We start from the raw sequence: 19690 nt of genomic DNA, 5'->3' as shown, positions 1-19690 counted from the left end.
CACGAGGTCAGGAGTTCAAAACTACCTTGCCAACATGGTGAAACCTCATCTCCACTAAAAATACAAAAAAAAAAAAAAAATTAGCTGGGCATGGTGGTGCACTCCTGTAATCTCAGCTACTCTGGAGGCTGAGGCAGGAGAATCACTTGAGCCTGGGAGGGGGAAGTTGTGGTGAGCCGGGGTCGCGCCACTGCACTCCAGCCTGGGCGACAGAGTGAGACCCTGTCTGAACAAAAAAAAAAAAAAAAAAGAAAGAAAGAAAATGTTCTAAGAATTAAGGAGTCCAAGAACTCCATAAGTGAGAAAGAGGGAATCAAAAGAAATGATTTATCCATGACCCCAAAAAAGGGTGTGCTATCAATCAGTCTTCTAGGATTTATTTTCCTGTTCAGCTGCACCGTTTGCGCCTGTCCAGTTAACATCACTGAATCTGTGTAACCCAAATCCACACAGGCCCTCTCTAATCAGCTTGCACTTAATGAAGCTGCACTAGCCACTTCAATATTAGGCCAAGCAAAGTTTTACATGTTCAGAACTACGACATTTGCATAACCACTGCTGCACTAACACCTTGTAATTGTCCCTGCTTCTTTACAAAGGTTGATCTGGTGAAGGCATCCTCCATCTCATATACCCAATAAGATGAGAAGTTGTTGCTGCTAGTGCTGCTGTTACCATTAATGTGGTATGTAAGGGCGCACACTATAATCCTGGCTCCATAATTTACTGACTGTGTGGTGAGTTATTCAAATTCTCTGTACTTTACTCTCCCTCTATGGAAAAGGGGAATGATAATAACCTACAATATAAAACTGTCATGAAGATGAAATGAAAAAATATATGTAAAGTTATTTGAATAGCTGATGGTGCATGGCAGGCACTTAATAAATACTAGCTATTATCATTACTGTTACAGGTCTGAAATCCAGCTTCACAAATTTTGTCATCTGGAGCTATGCAATACCAAAGAAAAAAAAGACTACAACCACTTTTAAGCAGTGATTCTTTTACTCTCTCCCTTTTAAGAGACACTATTCTAAGATGATTGTATTACCAAACAAAAATTAAGTTTATTTTTAAATAAATGCTTTTTCTCTTACTTCTGATCACAATATTATGAGCAGGTCATCATAAATGAGAATCTATATTCTAAAAAGGTTAAGAATAACAAATAACATTGAAAAGCCTATGTTCTGAGATTTCTGCTCATGGAACGTTTAAGGCCTTTTACTCCATGTTTTACAGGAACCACATGGCTTATGGCTAGAGAATTTAAATAGCTAACACAATATAAAGAAATTTAGAGAAAAATCATTTTTACTCTGAAAGCAACTACAATTATTAAAAATATTAAGATATAAGTTTTAAAGTAAATTCAGAAGTTCAAATTATTTTAACAGAACCATAGAGATTTATCATCAATTTAACAGACATTAATCAACAGTAGCCATTATTCAACAATATCAAAAGCATAAAAGGAAACTTCAAATTTTCTTTCGGCATTTTCCTAGTTCAGACTTTCAAAATGAAAATAAGCAAGTAACCTCTGTATCTAACATACCAATGAGAAATTTGTTTAATGTGAAACACACTTATCAAAAGAAAAAAAGTAATTCGAAAGAGTCATTTGGTCCTTTACTCGTTTTAAAAGCACAATCTATTTGCCCATCATAAACCAAGTGTACGAGTCACATATAGAATGCACTCCTGAAAATTTCTAAAAGCAAATCACCAAAAGGCTGCTTGAAAAAATAGTTGCAAATAGAAGATAAGGTCTTTTTCCTAAGGTTTCTGAGAACTGAAATGAAAATATCCAAAGGAAAGGATGACTACAACCCTTTAGACTTTAGTGAAATGTCAAAGAACTTTCGGAGTCAAATCTCCTAGAAGTCTAATGTCAGGTCAAAGTTGTCTCGACAGCAAAGCCAATAGATGCCAGGTGACTAATAGTAAAGTTATCAAACCGTATAATACAATATATCAAGAATCTCAGTTCTGGCTTCCTCAACATTTATTCATTCGGTAACATTTCTGAATAATGAAAGGAATATGGATTCCCAGAGTGATCTAAATCTCAAAATAAGGTTCAAGTGTGTGTTCTCTAGTTGATGTTCTTCTACTATACGCCAAAACCGCTTCTTTATAATAATAATTTTAAAAATCTACAGGTCTGTTTCCAGAGATCTCATAATAGGCACTGTTCACTGGTGATTAAAATATTATTTTTAATCGTTGCATTACCTCACAGCTAAAAATGTCAAGATACCACACCCAATATGTCTTTTTCACCCCGTGAAGGGGGGTGGGGTGGGAATATGGAAGTGGGGATAGGAAAATACACAAGAATATTAAAGGCGATTTCCCTGGAAGGCATGGAGCAGGCGCGCAGGCACCGGGTCGCAGCTTTGCTGCACCGCGATCGGGGGGACGCGTGGCGAAGGGCAAGCACAGGCCTCTGCCTCTGCGGGCTCCCTCCCTCGCCACCCGCAGGGGCAGTGGCCGGGACGCGCCGGCCGGGGCTACTCACCGGCCGCAGTGCTGACCAGCAGGATGGTCCATGGTAGCCAGGGCACCCGCCAGGGCCGCTGCAGCGAGGAAGTCATCCCTGGGCCAGCCAAGAAGCAGGAGAGCAAAGAAAGAAACATGGGAAGTAGACCGGCGGAGAAACAGCCGGGAGGCTCGTCTTCTCTCCCGTGGACTGATCCTGCCCGTATCACAATACAGTTTGAAAGGACAAATGGCAGATGAGAGGACCTAGCTGCAGAGCTTTCATGCCGCTGCAGAAATTCCCTTCATTTCTCTCCCTCGCGGCTGGGGGGGTTCCTTCGCCTCGGACGGGGTGCCGCGGCCCTCCAAACGCAAGGCATGTCTGTGGGGAAAGCAGGGAGCCAAGAAGAAATCCCCCAAATTATTTCCCTCGTAGTTTCACGATATCAAAAAAATATCCAGGTCTGGGAGAAAACATATCCAGGGTGCGGAGGGCGGGGATTCGATCCGGGGTCGGGGGGCGAGGGTCAGAACTAGTTCCCGACTGCCGGGAAGGACGAAGCCGGGCGGGCGGCGGCGGCGGCGCCCGGCAGCCCGAGTCGCATCGTCCGCGGCTCCGGGAAGGCAGGATTCTTTAAGTTTCGCTTCGGTGCTTCCTTCACTCTGATTTCGAAAACAACAAATCCTCTTCCTTGGCTGGATCAAAAAAGGTGCCTGCCTCCATGGACAAGCTCACAGTCCCCACGCCTTCGCAGAACAACCGTGAGAGGGTTGGGGAGGCCCTGGCGAAGGCTGAGGAGAAGTAGGAGCGGGGGAGGGGAGGGGTCGCGGCCCCGGCCCGGGCTCCCCGAGACGGCGGGCGGAGGGGGTGTGAGAGGCTGCCCCTTCTAGCCCTCCCGGCGGCGCTCCCTTCCCTTCCTCGCTTTTTATTCCTGCCGCTCGATCTTGCCTGAGGTAAATTCCACCATGAAAGCCTCGTCTTCTCCCGTCAATGGCTCTTGTGAGCGAATCACAACCCCCCGAGGAAGCCGCTGCCGCCGCCGCCGCCGCCTCGTTCTCCCGCAGCTCTGGGCTCCGGGCGGAGCTCGGGCGTCGCGGACCGAGGGCGGGGGGCGGCGGGAGGGCGGATGAAGGTAGCCGGGGAAGGGGGTGGGCAGTGAGGCAGCGAGACACCCTGCGTCCCTCCGGGAGGCACTTCCAGTGGCTCCGAGCAGACCAGACACAAAGGGGGGAGTCGCCGCAGCTGCCAGTCTGCGGCGCTCCCGGTCACCGGAGTCGCCCCGCCTCCGCCGCCGCCTCCACCTCCTCCTCAGTCTCCGGCTCTTCCCGGCCCTGTCTGTCTCTAGCCTGTGGTGCAGCGCGGGCGGCGGCGGCGGCGGCTGCGGCTGCGGCGCCGGCGGCGGGATGAAGCCCGCACTGCGCCTGCGCGCTCACGGCCCCGCCCGGCCCCGCCCCTCTTCCTGGGCTGGCTGAGGGCTCCGAGGCCCCAGCGCGGCGCGTCTCTCCAGTGAATGGCCGAGGGCTGGGTGGGGCTGCGGTGGGCTGGGTGGGGCTGCGGTGGGCAGCGGTGGCCTTTCTCCTTCACACACACACACACACACACACACACACACACTTTCCAAACACACACACACACACACACACACACTTTCCAAATGTGCATGGCTTGGAATTCGCGTATTTGTTTAAGAGACGACGGCCAAATCTTTTTGTTCGGCGTTCAGCAGACTCCTCCGAGTTCCGGGATTTCTCCCGACTGAGGCGTCTCCGTCTCCTCAGTACTCTCGGAGGAAAGCCTCGAGGGGCAGAAGTGCCCTCTTGTTTCACGGGGCTGGAACCTCCCTCTCCGCAGCCCAAAGAATCCGGATGGACCCGCCTTTCCCAGAACCGGAGACCTTGGCCTCCTCAGGCTCCCCTCTGACTCAAACAAAAGCCGGAATTGGAAAGACCACCCCTTTGATGTGTTTGCTGTAATCGACGTCCTGCTTTCCTCAATCGCCCATTCCCTTAGCCTTCTTAGTTGACAGGAATATTCAGTATTTGCAAGAATGCGAAGCCAGAAAAAAAAAGACTTTTAATTCTATAAATCGTCCCGCTGCGTGCGCGCGTCTGTCCGTACAGCGCGGTGCCCACCCCGAGAGAGGGCCTGGATTCACCAAGGCTGGGGGCCTTGAGGGCTTTTTAGGGCACGTGAAAGGAAAATTGAGCTAGAGTTGTGTCGGGATAGAGAGTGGGATCATTTTGCACTCAAGGAATTGAGAAGATCCCGTTGGTACCGCAGTTTCCAAGGATTTTGTAGTGCGTTTTTTGGATCTGGTTTGTACAAGCGACCAGGACAGGAGACGGGATCCCTCCCGCCCTTACACCCCGCTGCGGGGTCAGCCGACGTGGGTGGGATTTTGCCGGCGGCAAGGGGAGAAGGTGACGTGCGTGGCGCCATGATCGGAAGTCTGGACTGAATTCTTAGCTGCGAGGTGGAAAATGCGCGTGGGAGGGCGATCTTGAGGGGTGAAATCTGGCCTTCCCATCTCCTACCAGGCAGGAGGGTTATGCTGAAGGCTGGTTTTGCTGGTCTTGCATTGTGGCTAAAGGCAGTTCCACAGATACAGTCATAGATAGACTCCTTAAGTCATGCTCTGCTTGCTTCTAGTCTGCTGTTATCTCTTTATCTGAATTTGATGTAAATAAATCTCCACATTCCTTAAACTGGTTCTGTTATACTAAACATCTTCCATAATTAGGGGTTGTAGCAATACCAACCCTGGATTCTAAGACTCTTTTTAGTTGAAATATGTTTATACTGTTTACTCTTTAGACAGAGGAAAAAAAATTCTACCTAGCAAAATCCCTTAAAAAGACGAAGAGCATATGCTTTGATTCATTAGCTTTATTTATTTAGGTTTTATTGATTGATTGAGATGGAGTCTTGTTCTGTCGACCAGGCTGCGGTGCAGTGGCGCGATCTCGGCCCACTGCACCCTCCGCCTCCCAGGTTCAAGCAATTCTCCGGCCTCAACCTCCTGAGTAGCTGGGATTACAGGCGGCGCCACCACGCCCGGCTAATTTTTGTATTTTTAGTGGAGACGGGGTTTCACCATGTTTGCCAGGCTGGTCTCGAACTCCTGACCTCACGTGATCCGCCCGTCTCGACCTCCCAAAGTGCTAGGATTACAGACGTGAGCCACCACGCCCGACCGATTCTTTAGCTTTATTACTGTATTTTGTTTTGCCCAAAAGGTCTAAATTAGAAACCGGTATTGTTTTACCATTTGTCTTTCAAGAACTGAGAGTTTCTAGCACTCAGAGAAATTGGATTTTAGTATGTTAGAGGTGCAGAAAGTTTATTAATTCGTAGTACACTTTTATCTTCCTCAAACTGAGATCAAGTACTTCATCATTCAGTTTTTATTTGCTTAAGATTTTTTCCAAGAAACATTAAGTGTCCTTTTTGTAGTTTCTCCTTATCCACCGTTTCAGTTACCTGCAGTCAACCACGGTCTGAAAATATTAAATAGAAAGTTCCAGGCCGGGCGCGGTGGCTCACGCTTGTAATCCCAGCACTTTGGGGGGCCGAGGCGGGCGGATCACGAGGTCAGGAGATCGAGACCACGGTGAAACCCCGTCTCTACTAAAAAATACAAAAAATTAGCTGGGCGTGGTGGCGGGCGCCTGTAGTCCCAGCTACTCGGAGAGGCTGAGGCAGGAGAATGGCGTGAACCCGGGAGGCGGAGCTTGCAGTGAGCCGAGATTGCGCCACTGCACTCCAGCCCGGGCGACAGAGTGAGACTCCGTCTCAAAAAATAAAATAAAATAAAATAAAATAAAATAAAATAAATAAAATAAAATAAAAAAACTTCCAGAAATAATAAGTGGGTTTTTTTTTTTTTAATTTTTTTTTGAGACGGAGTTTCTCTTTTGTTGCCCAAGCTGTAATGGCACGATCTCAGCTCACGGCAACCTCCGCCTCCCAGACTCAAGCGATTCTCCTGCCTCAGACCGCTGAGTAGCTGGGATTACAGGCATGCGCCACCACACCCGGCTAGTTTTGTATTTTTAGTAGAGACGGAGTATCACCATGTTGGTCAGGCTGGTCTCGAACTCCAGACTTCAGGTGATCCGCCCTCCTTGCCTCCCAAAAATGCTAGGATTAGAGGCGTGAGCCACTGCACCTGGCTTCATAAATTTTAAATTGAGTACTGTTACTAACTAGCTGTGAGGAAATCGCTGCCATCCCACACTGTCCTTCTGGGATGTGAATCATCGTTTGTACAGTGTATCCGCTATAACCTCCTTAATCACTTAGTAGCAGTCTGTTATCAGACTGACTGTGGCAGTATGCAGTATCCAAGTGCTTGTGTTCAACTAACCCTCGTTTTACTTAATAATGGCCCCAAAGCACAAGAGTAGTGATGCTGGCAATTCAGCCATACAGAAGCTGTAAAGTGCTTCCTGTAAGTTAAAACGTCAAGAGTTCTTGCCTCTAATCCCAGCACTTTGGGAGGACGAGGCAGGCAGATCACAAGGTCAGGAGATCGAGACCATCCTGGCAGTGAAACCCCATCTCTACTGAAAAGACAAAAAAGTTAGCCAGGTGTGGTGGCAGGCTTCTGTAGTCCCAGCTACTCGGGAGGCTGAGGCAGGAGAATGATGTGAACCCGGGAGGTGGGGTTTGCAGTGAGCCGAGATCACGCCACTGCACTCCAGCCTGGGCGACAGAGCAAGACTCCGTCTCAAAAAAAAAAAAAAAAAAAAAAAAAAGAGTTCTTGACTTAATAAGGAAGGAAAAAAATTATAAGCTGAGGTTGCTAAGATTGCTGGTAACAATCTTTGGCAGGGTGCAGTGGCTCACGTCTGTAATCCCAGCACTTTGGAGGACCAAGGTGGGAAGATCACTTGAAGTCAGGAGTTCAAGACCTGCCTGGCCAACATGGTGAAACCCCGTCTATACCAAAAATACAAAAATTAGCTGGGAGTGGTGGCACGTGCCTGTAATCCCAGCAGCCACTCCGGTGGCTGAAGCAAGAGAATCACTTGAATGCAGGAGGTGGAGGTTGCCCATTGCACTCCAGCCCGGGCGATAGAGACTCTGGCAAAAAAAAAAAAAAAAAAAAAAAAAAAATCTATCTGTGAAACTGAATTGTGAAGAAAAAATAAATTCATGCTAGTTTTGCTGCCATACCTCAAACTGAAACTGCAAAAGTGATGACCACAATGTGTAATAAGTGCTTAGTTAAGATGGAAAAGGCATTAAATTTGTGGGTAGAAGACATAATAGAAATGTATTCCATTTTACAGCAATTGGGTTCAGTACTGTCTGCAGTTTCAGGCATCCACTGGAGGTCTTGGAACAAGTTCCTTGTGGATAAGGGGCAGGGAGGACTACTGTACATGTTATAAATATATGATAAATTATATAGAACATAGAAAAGGTCTTAGGAAATTCACATGAAAAAACACATGCCACTGACTTGGTAGGTAGACAACTAGATATGTACCCTCTTCCCTTTTCTGTTCCTTCTTGTGATATCTCAGTTGGGACATGGCTGTTCACTCACAGTGAGAAAGAACATCAAAGAACAGAATTAGGACTTGGCAAGAAACCTGTCCACGACAAAAGGCAGACAATGTAAGTCAAGCTCAGCTGAGAACAAAGGACTGGTGATGCAGGTGAGGTTTGGCATCTGTACTATTAGGATGGGCTAAATTACAGTAACATTCCCCAAATCTCAGCATCTTATTGCAGTAAAGGTTTATTTCTCACACGTTACATGTTTGATATAAGTCATCAAGGGACCCATTGCAACTTGAGTTCACAGGAAATAGACACTGAAACTCTGAAATTTGTATGCAGGAGGTTATTACCTAACGATGGCAAAAACAACCTCTGTGGGGATTAAGGGATGCAAGACTGGGCAGAGGGAGAAGTTGAATTGCAACACATTTGGAACTGAGGTATCAATCAATCCTGCAGGAATTCTGGAGCTGGGCTGGCCATTCAACAAAGCTTTTAAATGTCCTAATCTGTGTCTGCTAACACTTTAAGGTACACCTAAAAGACCCCCCAAACCCAGCAAGCTTTTCATTCAAGATTCCTTCAGTGGGGTACATCTAGGGAAAAAGTCCCTCAAGTACGCTGATAAATTAGGCTCCTTGAATGCTGCCTTGGAGTAGGAAATTCAGCATTAGACAGACTGCCTAACCAAATTGGGTAGAACCCAGTTAATTTTTTTTTTTTTTTTTTTTTTGAGACAGAGTCTCGCTCTGTTGCCCAGGCTGGAGTGCAGTGGCGCCATCTCGGCTCACTGCAAGCTCCGCCTCCCGGGTTCACGCCATTCTCCTGCCTCAGCCTCTCCGAGTAGCTGGGACTACAGGCGCCCGCCACCACGCCCGGCTAATTTTTTTGTATTTTTAGTAGAGACGGGGTTTCACCGTGGTCTCGATCTCCTGACCTTGTGATCCGCCCGCCTCGGCCTCCCAAAGTGCTGGGATTACAAGCGTGAGCCACCGCGCCCGGCCAATTTTTTTTTTTTTTTTAAAGACAGAGTTTCGCTCTTGTAGCCCAGGCTGGAGTGCATTGGCACGATCTCGGCTCACCGCAACCTCTGCCTCCCGGGTTCAAGCGATTCTCCTGCCTTAGCCTCCCTAGTAGCTGGGATTACAGGCTTGTGCCACCATGCCCGGCTAATTTTTGTATTTTTGGTAGAAACGGGGTTTCACCATGTTGGCCAGGCTAGCCTCGAACTCCTGACCTTAGGCGATCCACCCGCCTCGGCCTCCCAAAGTGCTGGGATTACAAGCGTGAGCCACCGTGCCCTGCAAAACCCAGTAAAATTATACCTTCACACCAACCAGTCACTGGATGTGGGCTGCACATATGAAAAAGATGTGACCTTTGATAAAAGGGCTCTCTTTAGCCAACAGCTACTCCCAGAGAGGGACCCAGCTGAGCACTGTCAGCCACCAGCAGTTCCAGCAGTTGGGAGAAAGAGTGCTTTAGACCTAAAGGGTGGATCTGGGGAGCTTAGCAAAACATCCACTGCATGGACTCTCTCATTGTAATCACTGAGGTCCCTAGATTGGTAGAGGCTTCACTGAGACACATGTTTTCAAAATTGCCACAGTAGGGATCATAAAATTTAATTGCTAGTGTTGCAGTGTCTTGCTGTAGCCATTAAAAAGCTTCCACCTAGAAGCAGTGTGCTTTACTTCCACTCATATTTTAGTGGCCAACAAAGTCAGATGGCCAAACCTAACTTTAAGAGGGCAGAGGCTGGGCGCAGTGGCTCATATGTGTAATCCCAGCACTTTGAGAGGCCGAGGCGGGCAGATCACAAGGTCAGGAGTTCGAGACAGGTGAAACCCCTTCTATACTAAAAATACAAAAAATTAGCTGGGCATGGTGGCAGGTGCCTGTAATCCCAGCTACTCGGGAGGCCGAGGCAGGAGAATTGCTTGAACCTGGGAGGCAGAGGTTGCAGTGAGCCTAGATCGCGCCACTGCACTCCAGCCCAGGCGACAGTGCAAGACTCAGTCTCAAAAAGAAAAAAAGAGGGCAGAAAATGTAATCCTACCATGTCATGAGAAAGAGAAACTGAATATTTGTGAGCAGCCCTAATGACTAACATAGTACCCAAGGGTAAAATAATCCCCAATACTCTAATCACCAAAACCCCAACAAGTAGGATTTTTTTCCTGGTAAGGGTAAGGAAGCAGGAAATAAAGGCGAACAACACAGAAATCCAAGAGGACAGACTAAGAGCATCTGCGAAACTGATCTTCGCTATGTATCATAGCCCCTCATGGATGATATCTCTGCTTTCAGTTGGAGGACTGGTCCTGGTTTTAAGAAGGGACAGAGGGGCACTAAGCAGATTATTAGAACAAGAATTGAAATAAGGACCAAGGCGAATTTCTTGTTAAATAAATGAGGACATGTAGGTATTACCTGGGCTCAGAAATGCCGACTACTTCTAAGAACAAACTTCATGATCAAAGGGATGGTGTCAAAGAAAAATAGAAGAAAAACTCTTAGCTCTAGCAGAAAAACAATATAGAAGTTAGCACTGAGATGCCTTTCCAGATCAGAAAAACAAACAACTAAAAGCTGCTTAGAAACTTTAGAATTTTATCTTTAGGCTTAAATTGAGAAACAGGACAGGGCATTGTCTCCTACTGGAAGATGAAGGTATAGTTGTGGGGAGAGAAGAAAATCCAGTTGGAAAGTACAGAGAAAACAGAATTAGAGATTGACCTCCCTGACATCCTTTGGGCCTGAAAGCAACCTAATTCTCTGTCTTCCTAAAACAAACAAAGCTTTTAAAAAATAATAAACAAAAAGAGCCTTGCTTTTGAAACCTAAATTTATTGTCTCATCTCTTTCCTTCCCTTTTTGTCTAACTTTGGAAATTTTAGTTAACCTAGCTTCTGGGGTCACCCTTTTCTTCAAGAGCAAAATGAAACCATCAGAACCTCCCATCCTGAGTGACTGACAGCAGGAAAACCCAGCTTCTCCCAAGCATTTGAAAGATCACAGAAAAGGACTTCTATTTTTCTTTTTCCTTTTTTTTATTTTTTGAGACAGAGTCTGGCTCTGTCACCCAGGCTGGAGGACAGTGGTGAGATCTCGGCTCACTGCAACCTCCGCCTCCTGGGTTCAAGCGATTCTCCTGCTTCAGCCTCCCGAGTAGCTGGGACCACAGGCGCGTGCCACCACACCCAGCTAGTGTTTTTTTTTTTTTTTTTTTTCTTTGAGACAGGGTTTCATCATGTTAGCCAGGATGGTCTCGATCTCCTGACCTCATGATCCACCCACCTCAGCCTCCCAAGGTGCTGGGATTACAGGCGTGAACCACCGCGCCTGGCAGGACTTCTATTTTTCACAAATTTACTTATTTGCCTTTTGACTTCTCTACTGGTGTCTTCTAAGAGCTTTTCCTGGTTGATTTCAAACATGGAACTCTACTTTCCTTCAAAGAGTACATACAGGACCCTTCATTTATCTCCAAGTCATACCATATGTAGTTAAGATTTTTACTAAAGCTTGGAATTAAAAAAGAAAAGTAGGCTGGATGCAGTGGCTCACACCTATAATCCCAGCACTTTAGGGGGCCGAAGACGGTGGATCACTTGAGCCCAGTAGTTTAAGACCAGCCTGGCCAACAAAGCGAAAACCCCATTTCTACTAAAAATACAAAAACATAGCTGGGCGTGGTGGTGCACTGGAGGCTGAGGCACAAGAATCGCTGGAACCCAGGAGTCAGAGGTTGTAGTGAGCCAAGATCTTGCCACTGAACTCCAGCCTGGGTGACAGAGTGAGACTGTCTCAAAAAAAGAAAGAAAGGAAAGAAAGGAAGAAAGAAAAGGAAGGGAGGGAGGGAGGGAGGAAGGAAAGAAAGAAAGAAAGAAAGAAAGAGAGAGAGAGAGAAAGAAAGAAAGAAAGAAAGAAAGAAAGAAAGAAAGAGAAAGAAAGAAAGAAAGAAAGAAAGAAAGAAAGAAAGAAAGAAAAAGAAAGAAAGGAAAGAAAGAAAGAAAAAGAAAGAGAAAGAAAGAAAGAATAAAAGTATAACATAGTATAACACAGTGAAGGATATCTTAAAATAAGAATCAGGGCCGGGCGCGGTGGCTCACGCCTGTAATCCTAGGACTTTGGGAGGCCAAGGCGGGGCTGATCACGAGGTCAGGAGATTGAGACCATCCTGGCTAACATGGTGAAACCCCATCTCTACTAAAAATAGAAAAATTAGCCGGGTGTGGTGGTGGGCGCCTGTAGTCCCAGCTACTCGGGAGGCTGAGGCAGGAGAATGGCGTGAACCCAGGAGGCGGAGCTTGCAGTGAGCAGAGAGAGCGCCACTGGACTCCAGCCTGGGCGACAGAGTGAGACTCCGTCTCAAAAAAAGAAAGAAAGAAAAAAAGAATCAGATATCACTGCTCTCTGAAATCAAATATCATTTGCTCTCTGAAGTCCTTGAGCCACATGTATACCTGCCCAGTGGAACCACATTTGAAAGTACTATTTCTGGCCTGGTGCGGTGGCTCATGCCTGTAATCTCAGCACTTTGGGAGTCCGAGGCAGGCGGATCACCTGAGATGGGGAGTTGGACACCAGCCTGACCAACATGGAGAAACCTTGTCTCTACTGAAAAAAAAAAAAAAAAAAAATTAGCTGGGCATGGTGACGCATGCCTGTAATTCCAGCTACTTGGGAGGTTGAGGCAGGAGAATCGCATGAACCTGGGAGGCAGAGGTTGCGGTGAGCCGAGATCGTGCCATTGCACCCCAGCCTGGGCGACAAGAGTGAAACTCTGTCTCAAAAAAAAGAAAAAAAAAAAGTCAAGCGCGGTGGCTCACGCCTGTAATCTCAGCACTTTGGGAGGCTGAGGCGGGCAGATCACGAGGTCAAGAGATCCAGACCATCCTGGCCAACATGGTGGAACCTGTCTCTACTAAAAATACAACCCGGGAGGCGGAGGTTGCAATGAGCCGAGATCGAGCCACTGTACTCCAGCCCAGCGTCAGAGCGAGACTCCGTCTCAAAAAAATAAAATAATAAATAAATGCCTTCCTCCCTCCCTCCCTCCCTCCCTCCCTCCCTTCCTCCCTTCCTTCCTTCCTTCCTTTCTTTCTTTCTTCTTTCCCCTCTCTGGCCCAGGCTACAATCTACTCGGCTTGCTGCTGCCCGCGCCGCGGACTGCCTGGGACTGCCGGCGCCCGCCACCGCTGCCTGCCTTATCTCCTTTGGATGCAGGCACGCGTTCGCCATCTTGGCCACGCTGGTCGCCAGCTCCTGACGCCGAGTGCTCTGCCCGCCTCAGCCTCCCGAGGTACTGGGACTACAGACGGAGTCTCGCTCACCCAGTGCTCGGTGTTGCCCGGGCTGGAGTGCGGTGGCGTGGTCTGGCCTCGCGGCAGCCTCTACCCCCCGGCCACCTGCCTTGGCCTGCCAGGGTGCTGGGATTGCAGCCCCTGCCCGGCCGCCGCCCCATCTGGAAGATGGGGAGCGCCTCTGCCTGGCCGCCCCGTCTGGGAGGTGAGGAGCACCTCTGCCCGGCCGCCCCGTCTGGGAAGTGAGGAGCGCCTCTGCCCGGCCACCCACCGTCTGGGAAGTGAGGAGCGCCTCTGCCCGGCCGCCCCGTCCGGGAAGAAGTGAGGAGCGCCTCTGCCCGGCCACCCACCGTCTGGGAAGTGAGGAGCGCCTCTGCCCGGCCGCCCCGTCTGGGAAGTGAGGAGCGCCTCTGCCCGGCCGCCCCGTCAGGGAAGAACTGAGGAGCGCCTCTGCCCGGCCGCCCCGTCCGGGAAGAAGTGAGGAGCGCCTCTGCCCGGCCGCCCCGTCCGGGAAGAAGTGAGGAGCGCCTCTGCCCGGCCGCCCCGTCCGGGAAGAAGTGAGGAGCGCCTCTGCCCCGCCGCCCCGTCTGGGAAGTGAGGAGCGCCTCTGCCCGGCCGCCCCGTCCGGGAAGAAATGAGGAGCGCCTCTGCCCGGGCGCCCCGTCCGGGAAGAAGTGAGGAGCGCCTCTGCCCGGCCGCCCCATCCGGGAAGAAGTGAGGAGCGCCTCTGCACAGCCACCCATCGTCTGGGAAGTCAGGAGCGCCTCTGCCCGGCCACCCACCGTCTGGGAAGTGAGGAGCGCCTCTGCCCGGCCGCCCCGTCCGGGAAGAAATGAGGAGCGCCTCTGCCCGGGCGCCCCATCTGGGAAGAAGTGAGGAGCGCCTCTGCACAGCCACCCATCGTCTGGGAAGTGAGGAGCGCCTCTGCCCGGCCACCCACCGTCTGGGAAGTGAGGAGCGCCTCTGCCCGGCCGCCCCGTCCGGGAAGAAGTGAGGAGCGCCTCTGCCCGGCCGCCCCGTCCGGGAAGAAGTGAGGAGCGCCTCTGCCCGGCCGCCCCGTCGGGAATAAGTGAGGAGCGCCTCTGCCCGGCCGCCCCGTCTGGGAGGTGAGGAGCGCCTCTGCCCGGCCACCCATCGTCTGGGAGGTGAGGAGCGCCTCTGCCCGGCCACCCATCGTCTGGAAAGTGAGGAGCGCCTCTGCCCGGCTGCCCCATCTGGGAAGTGAGGAGTGCCTCTGCCCGGACACCCATCGTCTGGGAGATAAGGAGCGCCTCTGCCCGGCCGCCCATCGTCTGGGAAGTGAGGAGCGCCTCTGCCCGGCCACCTATCGTCTGGGAAGAAGTGAGGAGCGTCTCTGCCTGGCCGCCCCGTCTGGGAAGTGAGGAGCTCCTCTGCCCGGCCGCCCCGTGTCTGGGTAGAAGTGAGGAGCTCCTCTGCCTGGCCGCTCCGTCTGGGAGGTCTACCATGGAGGCCAGAAGCAATGTGGGGGCTGGACGTGGTGGCTCACGCCTGTGGTCCCGGCACTCTGGGGGGCGAGGCAGGTTGGTCACTTCGGACTAGGAGTTCGAGACCAGTCTGGCCAACTTGGCGAAACATGAAGAATACAACAGACAAACCAACCAACCAACTCAGTGACAACAAAACAGGTCTACCCTGGAGTCATACTCTAATTTTTTCTATTTTCCTCCCTTTCTGATCCTTTATCCCACTTTCTTTTTCTTCCTCTTCCTTCTCCCTCTTCTTTGTCAAATAGAGGATTGAGTTATTATCACTGATCCATATAAAGTCCCTCTCTCATTTATTTTAACTCCCACCCCCATTTCTATTCCCCGACTTCCCATGTGCAACCTTCCTAATATGTTTGATACGCATCTTTTTGTTTGTATGTATTTTTAGAAAATGTTTATTGTTTTTGTATGCAAAAAAAATTAATAAAAAAAAAAAGCTGACAGAACATGAAAAAAAAAATAATAATAAAATAAATAAATAAATAAATAAGTTAGCCGGGCATGGTGGCGTGTGCCTGTAATCCCAGCTACTGGGGGGGCTGAGGCAGGAGGATCTCTTGAGCGCAGGAGGCAGAGGTTGTGCCCCGAGATCGCACCACCTCACTCCAGCCTGGGCGACAGAGCCAGACTTGGTCTCAAAAGTACTGTTGGCCGGGCGGTGGCTCACGCCTGTGATCCCAGCACTTTGGGAGGCCAAGGCGGGCGGATCACGAGGTCAGGAGATCCAGACCATCCTGGCTAACACGATGAAACCCCGTCTCTACCAAAAATACAAAAAAATTAGCCAGGCGTGGTGGCGGGCGCCTGTAGTCCCAGCTACTCAGGAGGCTGAGGCAGGAGAATGGCGTGAACCAGGGAGACAGAGCTTGCAGTGAGCCAAGATCGTGCCACTGGACTCCAGCCTAGGCGATAGTCAGATTCTGTCTCAAAAATAAATAAAGAAAATAAATAGTACTTTTTTTTTTTTTGAGACGGCGTCTCACTCTGTCAGGAATCTCGGCAGGTTAGGTGGGCTGTCTGCTCAGAGTCTCGCAAGATCGCAATCAAAGTGTCAACCAGTCTGTGTTAACACCTGGAGGCTTAACAGGGGAAGAATCTCCTTTTTTAAGCTTATTCACGTTGTTGGCTGAATTCTTTTTTTTTTTTTTTTTTGAGACAGAGTCTCACTCTGTCGCCCAGGCTGGAGTGCAGTGGCGCGATCTCAGCTCACTGCAACCTCCGCCTCCTGGATTCAAGCAATTCTCCTGCCTCAGCCTCCCGAGTAGCTGGGACTATAGGCGCATGCCACCATGCCTGGCTAACATTTAGCAGAGACGCGGTTTCACCATGTTAGCCAGGATGGTCTCTGTCTCCTGACCTCGTGACGTGATCCACCTGCCTCGGCCTCCAAAAGTGCTGGGATTACAGGCGTGAGCCACTCCGCCCAGCCAAGCCTCCCTGCCTGGCCTTTTTTTTTTTTTTTTTTTTTAGACAGAGTCTTGCTCTGTTGCCCAGGCTGGAGTGCAGTGGCACAATCTTGGCTCACTGCCACCTCCGCCTCCCAGGTTCAAGTAATCCTCTGCCTCAGCCTCCTGAGTTGCTGGAATTACAGGCGTGTGCCACCACGCCCAGTTCAGTTTTGTATTTTTAGTAGAGACGGGGTTTCACCATATTGGTCAGGCTGGTCTTGAACTCCTGACCTCATGATCTGCCCGCCTTGGCCTCCCAAAGTGCTGGGATTACAGGCGTGAGCCACCTTGCCCAGCCTATTCTATTTTTTTGAGACAGGGTGTTGCTCTGTCCCCAGGCTGGAGTGCAGTGCCACGATCATAGCTCACTGCAGTCTTGAGCTCATGGGCTTAGGTGATCCTCTTGTCTCTACCTCCAAGTAGTTGGGACTACAGGTGCACCACCACCACGCCCGGCTAAGTTCTTTTATTTTTTGTCGAGACTGAGTTTCACCATGCTGCCCAGGCTGGTCTCCAATGCCTGGCTCAAGCCAGCTGCCCGCCTTGGCCTCCTAAAGTGCTGGGATTACAAGCGTGAGCCACCACACCCAGCCTAGACTTATATTTTTTTTTAAATGGGAGGTAATACGGCAAACACTCACTAATACAGATTAAGTCAGGGGAAAGGGCACCTGCACCTGAGTGAATGAGTAATTGAGGCCTAACCTGTATTATATAAAGAAACACTGTGTGTCAAAATAACCATGAGTTAAATAAAATAATGGGTTTATAAAAGTGAATAAAAATTGATCCACTTGAAAAATGCTTCATGAAATGTTATTCATGCTTTTGAATTGACTTACTAAAGAAAAATTTTCAAAAATTTTCAAAACTTTTCTGCTCAGACCCTGAATATATTCGTTCATATTTTATATTTATAGTTTATTTGATTAGCGTCTGAAATAATTTGTTTAAGATTTATGCATTTATAGAATAAATGAAGTCAAATTCTTGAAAAATATTACATTAGGCTGGCTGTGGTGGCTCATGCCTGTAATTCCAGCACTTCGAGAGGCTTAGACAGGAGGACCAGGAGTTGGAGACCAACCTGGGCAACACAGCGGGACTTTGTCTCTACAAAAAATGAAAAAATTAGCCAGCCATGGTGTACACCTGTGGTCCCAGCTACTCAGGAGGCTAAGGTGGAAGGATCACCTGAGCCCAGGAGGTCGAGGCTGCAGTGAGCCATGATCATGCTACTGCACTCCAGCCTAGGCAACAGAGCAAGACCCTGTCTCAAAAAAAAAAAAAAAAAAAAAAAAATTACTCTAAGAATAGCCATGAAATTTATTCATGGCTCTCCTAAGGAAATCCTAAGGAAATACTCAGAAAGGCAGACAAAAATGTCTATCACAGCATTGTTTATATATAGTACTAAAAAATTGGAATTAATTTAAATATCTAACAATAAAAGAACAGCTGGGTAAACCATGAAATATAAATAGCATGAAATATTATAGAGTTATTAAAATGGTATTTATAGAAAAGAATGTCATGGGGACATGCCCATGATATAGTATTAAATTGGGAAACCAGAATGTTAAATGTAAGTAATACATTATCCCAGATGTATGTATGTACAATTCTCTATAAACATAGAAAATTCTGGAAAAATATAAATCAGGCAGGAGAATCGTTGAACCCGGGAGGTGGAGGTTGCAGTGAGCTGAGATCATGCCACTGCACTGCAGCCTGGGAAACAAGAGTGAAAACTCTGTCTCAAAAAAAAAAATTGTTTTTACATTTTTTAAAAAATATGTCATGATTCCGTCTCAAAAAAAAAAGCCAGCCAATTGACACAAAACAAGGTAAATATTTGATCCTGTGTAGGCTTATATTTCTATCTTCAGGATTAGAAAAAATCATAATGAATATGAATAATATGTACTGCACATTCTATAAACCTTTGATACCTTTTCAATACTTTTTCCAGTTCTTAAGCATGTCTACATTTTTCTTACTTAGCGGGTAGGGCTGTTGCATAAACATATGAAATAAACTGAAGTCAGTAAACAAGACCTTTTTGGCTGGGTGCAGTGGCTCACACCTGTAATCCCAGCACTTTGGGAGGCTGAGGTGGGCAGATCACCTGAGGTCGGGAGTTCGAGACCAGCCTGACCAAAGTGGAGAAACCCCGTCTCTACTAAAAATAGAAAATTAGCCAGGCGTGGTGGCGCATGCCTGTAATTCCAGCTGTTCAGGAGGCTAAGGCAGGAGAATCACTTGAATCAGGGAGGCAGAAGTTTCAGTGAGCTGAGATCAGGCCATTACACTCCAGCCTGTGCAACAAGAGCTAAACTCCATCTCAAAAAAAAAAAAAAAAAAAAAGGGGAAACAAGACCTTCTTATCGCCTTGCTTCCTAGTTTTTCTGGCTTTTGATAATATTTATCTGGCCCTTCATAGTGACCTCCAAATAACTGCACTGGACTATCTGCTTGCAGAAATTACACAAATAATTTCAAGAGCAGGATTTGTGTAATAATGAAGCTACTGTAATACTCACTCTCACAGTCTTCACCCCATGTAAGATAAGTACATATTCATCCTTCTGGAGGCCCCTGAAACACAGAAATACCCATGTCAAAACTTACTTTCTTCTTTCTTAATCTAGAATTTCTCTAGTTAAAACTGATTAGACATTTAGAGCTGAAATGTGATGGTTTTATTTTCCAAATACAAAACTAATCATGATTTAAAATTTGAACCTCTTCCACTTGAATGTATTCCTTTTCCCTTAAAATAAAAGTGATTTTAAAACCCATGTTGCAGTAGGAAATCAAATCATACAACAAATTTAGGATAAAACCTTTGTCTGGGTTTGGTCTCAACCTTTTTCAAAAAAGCAAGATAAACTTCCACACTTTTTTGTAGAGAAGAATACAAGTTTCAACTATAAAAATAATGATTAGGCTGGGAATGGTGCTCACGCCTCTAATCCCAGCACTTTGGGAGGCCAGGCAGGTAGATCTCTTGAGCCTAGGAGTTCGAGACCAGCCTAGGTAACATGGCAAAACCCATCTCTACAAAAAAAAAAAAAAAAGTTAGCCGGGTGTGGTAGCATGTGCCTGTAGTCCTAGCTACTTGGGAGGTTGAGGTGGGAGGATTGCTTGAACCTGGGAGGCAGAGATTTTAGTGAGCCCAGATCATACCACTGCATTCTAGCCTGGGCAACGGAGTGAAACCCCGTCTCAAATAATAATAATAATAATGATTAAAAAGAAGGCTAATCATTAGCCTCCTTTTAGGCATTTTAGGGCATGTCTCTATTTAATCCAGCATGAGACTTACTGTATGTCTGGCATTTTTGGCATTCGTTTCTTTTCTTTTTTTTTTTTTTTTGAGGCGGAGTCTCGCTCTGTCGCCCAGGCTGGAGTGCAGTGGCGGGA

The 19690-nt window shown here is 48.0% G+C and overlaps 1 protein-coding gene and 1 long non-coding RNA gene across 3 annotated transcripts in view; both read right to left on the bottom strand.

The window, feature by feature from the left end:
• BMPR2 (bone morphogenetic protein receptor type 2) overlaps window positions 1-3914 on the bottom strand; it is a 194084-nt gene extending 190170 nt beyond the window's left edge. The window contains exon 1 of one of the 2 annotated variants that reach the window (XM_055290234.2): window positions 2528-3914. In XM_055290234.2, coding sequence (XP_055146209.1) covers window positions 2528-2645 — 118 coding nt within the window. In that variant the 5' untranslated portion in view covers window positions 2646-3914. The remainder of the gene's footprint in view (window positions 1-2527) is intronic. The other variant, XM_055290235.2, reaches the window with a different exon arrangement.
• Window positions 3915-16806: 12892 nt separating this feature from the next.
• The window catches only part of LOC129488295 (uncharacterized), a 58497-nt gene continuing 55613 nt past the window's right edge, over window positions 16807-19690 (bottom strand). Inside the window, exon 3 of the long non-coding RNA XR_008659630.2 lies at window positions 16807-18862. This is a non-coding gene — a long non-coding RNA (uncharacterized lncRNA). The remainder of the gene's footprint in view (window positions 18863-19690) is intronic.

This window comes from Symphalangus syndactylus, chromosome 8 (genome assembly GCF_028878055.3).
Source record: "Symphalangus syndactylus isolate Jambi chromosome 8, NHGRI_mSymSyn1-v2.1_pri, whole genome shotgun sequence".
Classification (NCBI taxonomy): domain Eukaryota; kingdom Metazoa; phylum Chordata; class Mammalia; order Primates; family Hylobatidae; genus Symphalangus; species Symphalangus syndactylus.
This window is presented reverse-complemented; position numbering and strand designations above follow the sequence as displayed.